Here is a 14,868-nt window from a genome sequence, read left to right as displayed (position 1 = left end):
GCCCATCAATATTTGATTACTCTTGGACCCAATCAAAAGATTAATTTGTAGAGCAGGAAGCTGCTCAGTGGCACGTATGACTATGTGTGAGTGTATATGCATTATGTATGAAAGGTACCTTCCCTCAGACACAGACACACCTCTTCCCTTTAGCGTCTGTCCACAGCACCCAGTGACACACTAACCAACTTGAGTGCAATCAAGGCGTCAGCATGTTTCATTAAGGTAGAGGAAGGCACTGTGTCAGACGTCCTTTCTCGCTGATAACGTGCTTATCTCAAGGATATTGCTCTGCAGCAAAGACGGGACACACAAAAACATCAGTTGCATGCGCGTGATGGGATGCTTTGAATCCCAGGTAGATTGTGTGGTTTTGTACACTCTAATGGTATAAGTGTAGCAGCTGCACATTAATTTCTCTGAGATAACCTCATTCATGTTCAATTTTTTTAATACATGGGTTGCACATAACATTGAATTTTGCTGACACAAGATATCACGAAGAATAAACTATACATTAGTTGGTAAAAATCCAGCAGAACACACACACTTTCATACTATAAATGCACAGAAAATTGTATATATGCTTGATTTATTAGGTTTTCTCATTCAGGTTAAGTGCCTTTTTAGGGGACATTGTCAGCAGACATGTATACTATTGATTGGGTCTTTCCAAAAGGGCCTTCATTACGTTAGCTGCCATAAACAAGACCAATGCATTTGGGGTAATGTCGCGTTTGTGTATTTTGATCACAGCCCTGAACAGAGCACCAGATTTCATGTTTAAACTGTACTCAGAAATGACTAGAACATGGCAGATAAGAGGGAGAACCACCGGCCTCCTATCATTTAAAGGGCATTTTCGAGAGCACAATTTTCTGTCCTCAGCAAGAGGAGTTCAGATAATGAAAATGCCATCTGTAAATGTCAAATGCCTTCTCTTTGTACATTAGTGTAAGGTATGATTTGGTGTGACTGACACATTAGAGAGACAGGAAGATTATCAGAGATAACAAGAGGCAGCCATCCAGCATCAGAAACCCAAGCGACTCTCACAATAAACAATGAGAAGATTGTGTTTTTAATCCTTTCTTTGTTTATTATTGCGCGTGACTAATAGTGATGCTCTGGGCTCTGATTTACAGATGAGCAGGAAGCAGTGCAGAAAAGGACATTCACAAAATGGATCAACTCCCACTTGGCAAAGGTAAGAAAGTCTGGTTGTGTTTCCCTGCTAGTGCCAGCATTGTGTTATCCATTTACACAAAAGCTGGTGCTGGTGTTTGTTTTAAAACTCCCCGATCTCCATGTTTTTCCACTGTGAGTGACTTTACTACATCCTGTGTGCATGCGCTGACATTTTCCAAGAGCTGGTCATGGGACTGCTTGTTCCAGCTCAGACCACACACGGTCCTTCATTCTTGCATGATTTTTTTGCTCCTTGTTATTCTGTCAGTTTCATATAGCTACTAGCAAGGATTTACTCTCACTCTAATTATCTATTTCATATTACAGCATTTAATACACTGTATGTCTTTTTCCCCTGCAAGCTAGAGTCATTAATTTACATTTTAGTAATCTCGCTATCTCAATATGGGCCAATTTAGATTGTTTAGGATAAGAGTTTTTCATTAAAGCATGCTCTTCATTTGTCCACTCAGTGGACAATATGTCTTTGCCTTATAGTAAACAAACACATTTGATGCTACTGCATGCTGAGGGGCCTGTAATTATTGCATTATACTACGTTAGGCTCATCAGTTTCGCTCATTAATGCTTAAATGGTATGTCAGGAATGGGGAGACAAGGCAAATATGGCACAGTGCAACACAATTAAGTGTTACTCCAATCAGTGACGCTCCTCTCAAGGTTCCCTATTTGATTACGACAGCTGTGGAGTTCTTGAACTGCGGTGACGTGGAGCTGAAAATTCATTTGAAGAGCACTCAGAAGGGAATAAACCGTGACGTAATATTAAATAAGCACGTCTCAGGACTGTGCCAGCAGAAAATTACACACACACAGCCCAATATTTAAATGCTGTGAATTTTTTATAAGATTCAAGGTATAACCACATACTTTATTTATCAAGCCTGCAGTTGACCAGAGCTGCAGTCCCTTTGTTATTTCATTGTGATTGAACATTTTGGAGAGGCATTCCCACGAAGCTTTGAGGGGGTAGTTCAACATTTTTTTGGTCAGATGAGTAAATTGAGAAAATGAACACATATCCCACATTTGCATTATAAATATGTAGATGAGTAGATCTAGTAGCTTATCTTCTTTTTTGGCTTCTCCTTTTATGGATCACCACAGATCATCTATCCTTTTTATCCTTTTCTGCCACACCAACCCTCTGCATGTCCTCCTTTACTATATCCATGAACTTTCTCTGAGGTTCCTCTTTTCCTCTTCTCTGCCAGCTCCATTCTCAGCATCCTTTGCTCAATATATCCACTATCCCTCCTCTTCAGACAGTAAAAAAAGTCCAGATATGTATCGATTCAGGGATGTGAAGCCTAGGAGACAGTGCCAAAGCAGCCAGTGTCTTAATTTTAATACATTTACAAACACAGTTAAACCAGGTGGTTTCTAAAATAAATAAATAAGTGGACGTAAAAAAAAAAAAAAAAGCTGTCTAAAGCTGACCATTTTTAACACAGGAGTCCAGGGAGACTGACCTCTTTTTGCAGTTTCAAGTGGCCATTCACAGGGCTGTAATTTTTGACACTTCAGCAATGGGCTCATTTTTCATCCCCGAGGTTGTTGCTTTGTCCTACTTCTATATTTACTCTAAGAGCCAAAGATTGGCATTTATTTCCTCACATAGCTTTCAGCAAGAAGGCCGGATGTCTAACTAATCTTTTAACCTAAAGTGGAAAAAGATCATTTTTGCTATATCAACACTCATGCACTAAAAACTCAATGAACTGATCCAACAAAGATCCCGGAGACTTCATTAAAATTCCATTTAAATTTGCCTTAATTAATGGATTCGGGTAATTAATAGATTAGTCATACCATCACACTTCCACTGGAAGAGAAAACCATATTTGTTCCTCATGCTTTTCCCTCTGCCGACTTGATCAAATTACGTATGTGATGTTCTCCTCGCTCATCACGAAGCTGCTTACACTTCCACCTGATGCCTGACGTTACCATAGTGATACTGATTGGCCTATATTTGTCTTAAAAATGTCTTGGCTGTCATAGCGGCTTGGTGAATTTTCAAAGAGCGTTGTGATGAGCAGGGGGTAAAGGTTCACCAACTTAAAGGTGGTGCAAAAAATAAAGAGAGCCATTTCTGGAAGTCATCATTCTGCAGACTAGTAGAGATTATGTGGTATCTTATGGACTCACTATCACAAGAATAGCTAATCATACGCAAAAAGTAGTGTGAAAGTGAGACAGGAGGATAGAAGACAGAGAAGCTTTAACAGTTGGTTTAGCTTTACTCTCACAGGGATAAATCCTGCCCTTGGCTATGCAGATGATTAGGCCACTCCAGTTATCACAGGTCTTTAATTCACCGCCTAAAGGTATGTGATTAATCGTTAGGTGAGTTGAGCCATAGCATGAGGGCTTCCTTTTGCTATCACCGCCCTCCCCCTCACTTTACTACTCCACAGGTATAACAAAAGAAGTCTTACGGCCACCGACAAAGACTTTCTATGAGAGGGGATGTATTGGAGCTGGTAATTTATACAGAAGATGAATGGCTCTCATTAGTTCACCAGATTAACTCGCCAAAGATATGAACTATAAGAGAGCTGCAAGGTAGTATTTTTCCAGGGGGTGCATTTCATTTAGATAAAGGTTGATGTCGTTTAGACCCACACAGCAGTCACACTCAACTTGCAAAATTGCTCTCCTCACAGTGTATTTTATGTTGCACCCGGTCGTGGAGTGACACATGTGGAGGGGTTTCAGTCAGCGGACCCCAAATTTCCACTCTGACAAATCCTTTCTGAGAAGGTTAAAGCTTAATTACAGAGTGGCCAGTGTGAACTGCGGAGGTCTCGCCGTCTTTCAGGCGTTTTCCCGGGAAAACAGCTTTAGTTCAGCCATCAGTGAAGCAAGTGTTCTTTGAGATTAAAGAAGGAAGAGAAATGAAGCTCCCAGCTCCTCTCTTGGTGTTTACTCTCGGGTTAGAGCGAGGGGAGAGGGTGATACATCCCGTGCACATGAAGTTCAGAGACAGCAAATCATGGCATGTGGCATGTGCTTCAGCTAACTAAGCTGCTGTTATGTTTTTCAAAGTATTAAAAATTTCAATCAGCTAACTCTGCTTGTGGTGTCCTCTTAAATTGTTAAGTTGTGTTTATTTTTATTTTTTTAACGGCAGTGTTGCTTTCTTTCATTTCATTTCATTTCATACTTGTGTTTAGGAGTCATACAAGCTTGTTTTACATTGTGGACCACATACAACCCATTTTGATTTTAAGTGGGTCAGACGGGTAAAAAAACAACAACAATTTGTATCAGTGTAAAGATGTTTAACTACACATTTAATCCCTGAGATGTCTCAATATAAAAAAGTGTTATTTCAACAGTATCTCTGTTTTTCTTCATGATAAAGAAAACTGTTGTATTAAATGCAGGAAATGTGCCAGCATGACTCTTTGGGCTTAAACTCTAAGAAGTAAATATGTAAAATTACAGAAAAATTCTGGTAACTTATTGCCTAAATTGCCCTGTAATTATAAAGTGAATCGTTTTTATTATTTATTTTTCTGTTAACACATTAAAAAAACTCCAGGCATTTAAATTAAAAAGAGACATTAATTGTTTGTCTATTACATATTAGTATGAATGGTGAAGGATGAGGTCTTTATCTGCTCGACAAGTTGTAAATTCATGAAAATATATTTAAAAGTCCAAAATGTATGTTAGTCCTTCTTTTTAGTTGTCCCACTTCCTGTTTTATTTTTAGAGCTGTCCTTTGCTTAGTTTGTTTCCATCGTCTCGTCTACTGCGATTTAGTGCAGCTGTGTCCCCAGCTGTTTCCACTTCCCCGATTGCTCTTCTGTGTGTATATAGACGCTCTCTCTCCTTGTCTTTGATCAGTGTCTGTTCTCCTTGCCCCAGTGTTGGTTCAACCTTTTGTTTCTGTAGTTTATTTTTTTGATGTTCCCCTTTTTGGATTATTGCAACCAGCCAATAAACAGTTCATTTAAGATTGCTCGGTTTGCCTCCACATTTCTGCATCCTGTAAGACTCCACATGGTCAGCAGCACAGTTGATAATGACAACAAGAAAGGCCCCAGCCAATGTATTTAGACCCACAACCCCGTCGCTGTGAGATGACAGTGCTGACTTTGCACAAGTCCTGCATGATTTTAATTGAAATGTTTCTACATGAGTGATTTTATGTGCCAATAATTCCCTGTCAGAATACCATCATCCTAAAAAGACTTTGCCAATAGGCTTCAAGTTTTTATTGTCCCTTCAAACTGGATGTATTGCAGCTCAAACTGAAACCTCTAAGTGTTCTCTTTGTTTCTGCCCCCTTCTGTGTCTTTCATGCTGTTGATCTTTTGGGATCCAGTCAAATGTACCAGGGGAATAACAAGAGAGCACAGACAGACGCACATCCTCAAACTCCTCTGCTCACAATCAATTACGACCCAGACGCTCATGTGTAATTAGCTCATTAAGTTCGTGATTTATTTTTTTTACCGCATGTTGCCGAGCAAAGGGAATGAATATTACTTTCTTTTTTTGTAATTAGTCTGAAATTTCCTCATTAGCTTTGGGATTATAATGAACAAATAGGTAAATTTGGCTTCAATTAGCTCATGGTATAATTTATCCCTCTGAATGGGATCTTTTTTAAGTGCTTCTTCTGTCAGGCTATGATACGGGCACAAGTGCTGTCTGAAAACCCTAATATCCAAAGCCATGAAACGACGTTAGAAGAGGAATTAGTGAGAAGCGCTGCTGCGTTTGCTAATTAAATTTGAAAGACGTGAGGTTAGTGTCCTGTCTCTCTCTGCCTCTGTCATGTTTTTCACTGCCACTCCTTCTACTCAATTAAACCCCTCTCTCATTTTCACTTTGTTGGGGTTGTACATATATTTTCACTCTGGCTGCACACACACTCTTGCGCACATCTCTACTTTTTGCCTTCCCTCTCTTCACTCACTCCCTTTGCTGCTAATCTCCCTGTGAATGGTTCGCTCGTCTGAAAGCTCCCCCTCCCCTCTAAAGCTCTCCTCAGCCCCAGCATGTGACTGTGCTTTAAGAGAAATCCTTGATGTGGCGGCGGCGAAAAACTGAGATATGTGGATTTCCTCAAGTCTGGAAGTCTGTGTCAGGTCAGGGAGGAAGTCAATGGGAAGGATACAGTTTGAAATCATCAGCATATTTTAGGATTTGAAGAAGCCGTTCAGAGTCCTCTGAGCCGGCGCTTATGGATGAATCCAGCTGTCAGTAATACACGGCACCACCAGACTCTGTTTGGGCTCCTAGCACAGTTTTTTTATGAAGATTTCCTTTATCCATGTCCCACAAGTTTAAATGAATGTCTTACAGTTTAACATATGTATTATGTTAGGGTTATGTATGCACTATGCAGCTTTGTGGGGGATAATGTGCAGAAAAATACTTCTTACCTCAAAGTTTTCTGTACATTGCTAGACCTATTAGCTCTGTAATCCTGACTCTTTGCATTCCAAGAAAACTGGGAAAGCTTTGTGTGACATGAAACACTTATGTAAACAGTGATCCCCCCCCCCCCCCCCCCTCTTTTTTTTTTTTTTTTTTTTTTTGCACAAACAGTTACATAAATTCAGACGCTTGTTTAGAAATATCTTGCCTGAAAAAATTGTGTTATTATAAAGTATGCACCTGCCTTCAGACGAGTGTTTTCAAGTCTTTCTCAATGTTAAAAACCACAATGTTTCTAGTTTAAGCATTGCACTTAAGTTTACTTATTTCATATGATGTGTGTGTTTTCTTCTGTAGCATGTCCCTCCCCTGGTGATGACCGATCTCTTTGAGGACATAAAAGATGGTGTGATGCTGCTGGCCTTGCTGGAAGTCCTTTCAGGACAAAAGCTGGTGAGCCTGTGGGTCATTTCTACATCATGGGATTTGGCTACAAGCTTCAAACACGTCCTCTCCTCTGATCTCTCTGGATTATATTTTCTACTTTCTCACACTGAACCGGCTCAGGCTGATGCAATAAAAGAGAAATACAATAATTTTTGAATGTTTGTTTGTCCAGTGGGCTGCAGACTTAATGCAGTGAATGTGAAATGAGCCAGAATTATATGGAAATGCCTATTGACTGACTTTTATTAGGATGTTTGAATTGAGTGGGAAAGCCCAGATTAACAAGGACAGATCAGAGTTCACAAACACAGACAAAGACACACACGGCTTGAGGATTACATTTGACCAATACTGCCTAAGGTCTAATCTGCCTCTGTCCTATTGATCCGTTTGTTTATAGTCTTTGATTGGAATTCTGAGTCTCATTATTTCAAAAACGTTTATGCTATATTTTTTTCATCTATGCTTTATTGTCTGTTTAAACTGTGCTAATTTCTTATACATGTACTGATACATTTTACCCTCCCGTTTTCTTTCCCTCTCAATATCTCTCTTGCTTCCTTTCCATATCCATTGTTCTCCCTTCTCCTTCCAGCCATGTGAACAGGGCAAGAAGCTAAAAAGGATCCACTGGGTCGCCAACATTGGTACAGCTCTTAAATTCCTTGAGGGTAGAAAGGTAAGAGTTCGCCGCCTTCTTTTTATGTGTTTTTTTCTCTCTTTTTTTCTTAACCTTCCTGCTCCTCTCCCTGCTCATCTGGAGCCTTGTGGGCGCAAATATTGAATCTTGACCTCGTGTGACCCGCTTCTCTTTCCTTCTCGCCTCTCATTGTCTTCACATTCCCACATCCTTTGGGTATTCTGAAATTAGTAGATTCTCTCGATTTATATTTCCACAAAGACTTTGTTTGTTAAATGTAATTCTGTCTTAACTACTTCATTACATTTAATTGTTTGGCTCCCTCTAAGAGATGGAGAAGAATGTCTCTCTCTCTTCAGCTGATTACCACTACACCTACTGCACTCCATGTTATTAGCAAATTCCTTTTCTCTGCTTCATTGGCAGAATTGCATCAGAAAAAACGCTCAATATGGTTTTGAATGTAATCATCTAAATGCATCAACTGCCCCTCCATGAGATTAGTAAAACGTTCTCAAAGTGTCGCCTGGCTCGTCCTTGGATATACATAAATAAAGCCATGAGTATGAGCTGACGTCTGCGGGGACACTGACTTGTCTTCCTCGAGTGTGACAGGGTTAAAACTGTAAATCCTAAACCAGTAATCTGCTGTCTGGAGATGAGACATCAGTGGGCACTCTGCTGCGTAAATCGGAGAGATGAAAATTAAACGTAAATATGCTCTCTGTGTGTGAAGCTGATGTACACACAGAGCATATTTACATTTTGCTTTAGATTGCCCATGTCTGCTCCGCGATTGTGTCTCGTGTCTGTGTCATAGAAAGTAAGTGTTTGCTGGTGTAATGATGTTTACTGATGTTTGGAAACTGTTGAAACCCTGTGATGTAAAGCCTCCCTTCTGGGAAAGTAGAGAAGCTGTCTAAAATGTAAATGAAAACTGGATGCAAAATCAGACCCCAATCATCGGTGATGACCCTGAACCTATGACGATATTCCCTTCACTTCTTTTAAAACATTGTTCTTGACAGTCAGGGATAAAAAAACATATTTCTAACTGACACAGATTCGGCATTCAGATCATGTGATTAGGGTTAGTTAATAAAGTCTCTGGTTAGGGTTTAGTCATTGAAAGCTGTGGTTATGGTTAGGGAAAACGACTGGGTTGGGTTGCCAGATCCTGAAATTGTTATGTCGGCTGTAACTGTACATAGTACATACCACAGCCTGTAAGAAACTCTGAGATAGTTGCACAAGTCAGTGCATGACTCCCTTAAATTGAATTGTTAGAATGAAGAGTTAGGGTTTGGGGTCATCACTGATGGTGTAGTAAACACCACCATGGTCATTTTCTCATTTTGATTTCGATCCCAGCAACAAGTTTCACAAAACCTTGGACTGTGGCAACAAAATGCACATAGAAATAAGATTCTTAAAAAAATGTAGTAATAAATTATTATTTTAATGAGTAATAATTGGATGTAAACGAGTGCCACGGAGAGATTGAGACTTTCTAAAGTACAGACGGCGAGGAGTAAAAAAACTGAGTGTCAAATATTTAAACAATAAAAGAAGAACTCATAGTCAAATTATTAAAAAAATGGTTGAATTTGGTTTTCATGATTTAACATGTTGCCTTTGACGTGTTATTAATATAATAAATTTAGATGATTGGTTACCTGTGATGGACAGGTCACCGCTCCAGTGTTTACCCCACCTTGAATGCAAACATCTGGGGTAGGTTCCAGTTTACCTGACCCTGAACTGGATAAGCAACTTAGAAAATGGATGGATAGTTTGTTAGCGTTTTACGCAGCTTCACAACTTTTTAGTTTTGCTATTTAGAGTTTAGTACAATTTATCCAAAGAAACACAACTACTGCTACTGTATATGCTTACTGCTGTCATTTTATACTGGTGTGTTTTCAGTGTGGTCACACTATACCTCTGTTAACCACTCCAGCCTTGCATTACTGTTTTGATTTGCCAGGATAACCTGCTGTGTTTTTTAATATAACACCATGTATTGCATATGTTCTTATCAGTCACTATCCCACGGTTCCCCACGTTGCCCTCGTCTGCCCCCAATCTCGTTTTTCATGCTTGTTCACATGTGTGGAGTGGCAGGTATTACCATTAGATGACCTGTTGTGCTGCGGCGCCTCAGTAATACAACCCTCTATGTGATAATATACAATACTTCATCATATCACAAGATACAGCCTCCTCTCTCTCTCGTTTCTTGCTCCACTCGGCCCCTTTCTCCCTTTCTCTGTGTCCATCTCTGCTGGATATAATCCCTGTTGCCTGTGTAGTAGTGATAGATCTCTCCTCTCAGCCAACCACTCAAGTTATCTCACCTCAGAGATGCTACAGTATCTGCCTTTTCACAGTCAATCAGGCGTTTGCTTTCAATCATCTCCAGTACTTATGAATTATCTTTCTCCCCCTCCTCCTCTTCCTGTTCCACCTCCATCTGCCTCCAGTCTGCGTACAGAGGATCTCCGGTCAGTATTCATAACATTGCTCTACTTTTTTCTTTGTGATGTTGATAAATTGTGTCAGAAACATCTGCATGCAGGAGTTCTGATGATTACATGTGATTTCTCTTAAAGATGCACTGAAATTAGCTTGAACCTGTGGCTGTTTTGTTCTCAATCTGGATGTTAAGTTCACCTGCTTTAATGTGTGTAACGTTAGTATTCGTGCAGCTTTTTATCTTTTACATCACTCTATTGAAAAAGAGATTCTCAATCGCAGTAGGACTTGAACATACTGCCTGGCCAAAAAGTCACGTGCTCTTTTATTTCATTTGACTTAATTGCTGTGGTATGGTTTAGATAATCTTATGAATGTCCTAATATTTATTTTTGTCCATAAATGCATTATGTTTGTGCCACGATCTTGTATTGATGTTAGAAGAGTCTGATCAGTTCTCCAGCACATCCCAAAGATTCTCAATGGGGTTAAGGTTTAAAGTCTGTGGTGATCAACCCATGTGTGAAAATGATGCTCCCTGGACAACTCTTTCACACTGGTGCCCTCTTTGAATCCTGCCATTTTGATCTTTAAAAACATTTATCTGGTCATTAAGTAGATTCTGCTGACCCCATGTATTTTTTGGCCACATAACATTCCTGAACCAGACCAACTAAAGCAACCCCAAATCATAATACTTTTTCCATTGTTCCAGAGTTCAACCCGTTTGCTCCCAACTAAACTAAAGCTACTGATAAGTGGTTTTCTTTACCCTGCACAATTGTTTAGTCCTAATCCCATCAGTTTCCTTCACATTGTGTATAAGGAAAATCTTCTACTTTCACTAGTAGACTTATTTATTCATTATATTTGATTTCACCAAATATTTAAGTGATCTCTGACCACAAACAAGATTTTTTCCAGCTACATAATTTCTTTCTTGAGGATGAATGTTTAAGTCATGAGATAGGATATCGTTGTTTATGAAACAAGAAGCTAGTCGTAGCATCAGTTACACCCGAGCAATTGGACAGCAGAGAAAGAATGTAATTGTACAGAGAAATGCTTTTTCTTGGTACACATGACAATAAACGCTTTGAATCTTCTTAAATCCTATGGATGGCGCTTACTTTTTCGGTTGGTTAAATCCAGAAATGAGCTTTTTTTTTTTGCTTTTTTTTTGGCTGGGCAGTGTTTGTACATTACACTCTTTATTGTTAACTTTCTGAATAAAATTAGCTTATTGGGGTAATAGTAAAAAATGATAGATTAGTCTGCGATCTGGAAATATCTAGACCTTCTAATAGTGTAGTTTAATGCTGCTGCGTTTGGACACAGATCAAGTTGGTGAACATCAACTCAACAGACATCGTGGATGGACGGCCATCTATTGTCCTGGGGTTGGTGTGGACCATCATTCTCTATTTCCAGGTAACTTTTTGCAGCATTAGTGCGATTAGATCATCAGATTCAATGCACATAATTCAGCATTATTTTTTGAAAAACAGTGAGAAGAAAAACATGATGTGAATATTACTACTTGCTCACCACAAGAACCTTAACCTGACAGCTAACATGGCTGAGAATATCCAGTTTGCAGAGAGAGCAGATGTGTATTTTTCTAGTTATATATATAAAAAAATGAGCAATTTAAGTTTAAGGGACATAAAAAATAAGTTGATCTTTAAAAGTACTTACACTCAAAATAAACAGCATCTGCCTCAGGTAATTCAGACATGCAGAGAATAAATCAGAACTTAATACTCCACTCTGGTAGCAGCATCAGTACACATAAATGCCTGCTACTCCATCAGACATAAGGATATTCAATAAAGGAAATGTAGTGCACTAGTAAATGTACACTTTCACTTACTGACATATTGATTTGTTTTATTTATGGATTTTCTGAGTCTGCTGACTTTAGGGAACAGAAACTGTGGCTCATCCGCAGGCCTGATAGGATATTATCAGACTGAGCTCCCAATATAATAATTTACATGCTTGCTTAAATATGTCCGTTGACTCTATTCATACAGATTCACAATTTTTGCTTTGTTCAATAAATAAAGTATGATATAATGATACCACAGATAAAAAATAATATTTAAGTAAAATGCGGCTGATGTATACAAGGATTAAAGCCACAGCTAATTTGCAGACACGATTCCTTATAAGGTTGTTAGGAAAAGATTCTCACTCACAAGATCTAATAATTAAGCAAACAACTTGGAGCACACCTAAACTGGGAAAAACTAAGAACCAAAGTAACAAACCTGAAGGAGCCGGAGAGCAGAGCAACACAGGGCATGATAAACAGGGAGAAACGCAGTTGAATCACTAACTGTGGCTAAGCCTGACTTTAGTTGGTATTCTGTTGCTTCCAGATTGAGGAGTTAACCAGTAGCCTACCAGCACTCCATACCGTGTCCAGCAGCACCTCCTCACTGGACAGCTCCACCAGCAGCACTGAGATCACCAGCCCACCCGTCAAAAAGAAGACTCTTCCTCCTCTGCAGGGTGGAGCCAGAAAGGCATTACTGAGATGGGTCCAGCAGACAGCCACCAAGTATGAAGTCTGATTTGATGGTCAAGTGTTGCTGCAGGTTGTAGGTTATGTTTTGTTTTTTCTCTGCTGTGACCTTGTAATTTTCTGTCCTTTCTAGAAGTCTGAGCCTTGAGGTGAGGGACTTTGGCCCCAGCTGGCGTACTGGTTTAGCATTCTTCGCGGTAATCAATGCTCTCCGGCCTAATCTTGTCGACATGGAGCGAGTATGGGGAAGGCCCAATCGGGAAAATCTTCATGAAGCCTTCTTGTTGGCCGAGACTGAGCTAGGGATTCCACAGCTTCTTGAGCCAGAGGGTAAATAACATTTCCAGTAGCATTTCAGAGTGACTCTGTCATTAAGTTTATCAAAAGCAAACTTGAGCCTGACCAGCAACAAACCTACAAGTAGGCATAAAATTACTATGTATTTTATTTCTTTTTATTGTCTTAACAGGGCTCTAGACTAACTTTTTGCCATGGTTGCACTGGTGCGCCTACATTTTTTTCTTAGGCGCACCAGTGCAAAAGTTAGGCACACCCAAATTTTTCAACCGCTTCACTTAACACCGCAGTTTCACATGTGCACTTTTTTTGGGGGGGCGGGATTGCTGTCCATACAGACAATATTGATTTGTAAATGATTAACTAATAATCTTGTGCTTGTGCTTAAAGTGCTTTGGCACTCTTTGGCAATATTGTAGACAATGTTAAACTTAATCATCACATCGGCCTCCTCTGACGACCAGCACCTGTTTGCTGCTGCCTGCCGCTGAAAGGCAATGGGGAGAGGGGACACTTGGGCAGTGCATTTATCACGATTTGAGATGGAAAACTGTTCTTGAAGTACATAGAGAGAGAGAGAGAGAGCTGTGCATGAAGTGTGATTTTTTTTATCGTGGTAGAGCAAAAAATAGCAAAAGTAAGAGAGAATTCATGACGATGTTTATCAAATGTGAAGCGTAGTTTGTTGATTCTTTTGCTGCTGGTTCAGTGAATTTTGGTTGGAGAGAGGCCGCTCAGAATCTAGTGCAGAAAAGACATAAACACAGCGCAGACCTGACACATCAGAATCAGTGAGCTGTCGGCTTTCAGCCCCGATGCCGTGTGGAGTCCGTTAACCTGCTCTCATTTGCTGTTTGGTGGTTGTTGAAATAGTTTTGTGAGCTTTAACCTGAGAAAATTACCTGGAAAAAGACATTTATATTTAAAAGTCGATTCAGGATTTAATGAATCGATATCGCTTTATTCAAGCTACTCACCTCTCTCTATCCACCTGCCCTGCACTTTCAAACATACACACGGACTACATGAATATCTGGACCACGATCAATCAGAGAGGTCCCGCCCCTGACTATCTTTGATTGGTTTAGACCACGATAGGGGCATAATGTGTGTCTGCTGTTGACCACACGGAGACGTTCGGAGTTGCAGAGTATTTATTTATTTTTTCGTTACTCAAACAGTTGGTCGCACCGGTGCAACCTAATATGTTTTTTAGTCGCACCATTAAAAAATTTGGTCGCGACCTAAAATAATATTTTAGGTCGCTGACTGGATTCTCTCTGCTACAAAATACAGATTAATGCAGTAAAGAGGCAGATAGGCAGTCCACTGAAGCCATGGTGCATTATACACCTACATATACCAAACACATCCTAAGCTGAAAAATGTCTTGTTTCTTCCTCTAACATGCTTCTTCCTCTGCTGCGTGGTGTTTCAATGTCACCACCACCCCGGCTTTCACCAGTACAAGGGGATGTTTACTCATTAAACCCAAATTTCTGTTACGATTTGCAGGAGAAGGACCCAAAAGTAGTCCTCCCCAAATGTCTAAAATATAAAACATATTCCTAAAAACCTTCTTGAAAACAGACAGGGGGAACAGAAGGACAGGTAAACAAATGTTATGACAAAGACTAAGAAATCATACAGGACTATTTATACGCATGAAGGTAATCAAGGAGAGTAGAAACAGAAGGATACCAAAATACAGCTCAGTTAAATCAAGATGACGAGATAACAAGGGGGAAGTTAAACTAGACACAAGACTGAGGAGACAGTTGCCTACCATGGGGCATGAATACTGTCGGAAATGTTTGCAAGGCAAGTTTTAGAGAATAGAAATACTGTACAATACTGGGTCAGTCCTTGC

At 39.8% G+C, this 14,868-nt stretch overlaps 1 protein-coding gene across 6 annotated transcripts in view; it reads left to right on the top strand.

Annotated features, from left to right (window-relative positions):
- syne1a (spectrin repeat containing, nuclear envelope 1a) overlaps positions 1-14,868 on the top strand; it is a 132,468-nt gene that overhangs the window by 12,681 nt on the left and 104,919 nt on the right. For all 6 annotated transcript variants that reach the window (XM_076873894.1, XM_076873896.1, XM_076873895.1 and 3 more), the window contains exons 2-8: positions 1,146-1,207; positions 6,967-7,062; positions 7,652-7,735; positions 10,180-10,200; positions 11,510-11,602; positions 12,556-12,737; positions 12,835-13,031. In XM_076873894.1, coding sequence (XP_076730009.1) covers positions 1,146-1,207; positions 6,967-7,062; positions 7,652-7,735; positions 10,180-10,200; positions 11,510-11,602; positions 12,556-12,737; positions 12,835-13,031 — 735 coding nt within the window. The remainder of the gene's footprint in view (positions 1-1,145; positions 1,208-6,966; positions 7,063-7,651; positions 7,736-10,179; positions 10,201-11,509; positions 11,603-12,555; positions 12,738-12,834; positions 13,032-14,868) is intronic.

Source organism: Maylandia zebra, linkage group LG15 (assembly GCF_041146795.1).
Source record: "Maylandia zebra isolate NMK-2024a linkage group LG15, Mzebra_GT3a, whole genome shotgun sequence".
NCBI lineage: Eukaryota > Metazoa > Chordata > Actinopteri > Cichliformes > Cichlidae > Maylandia > Maylandia zebra.
The sequence above is the reverse complement of the archived record's forward strand: the minus strand, read 5'-3'. Positions and strand labels throughout refer to the sequence as shown.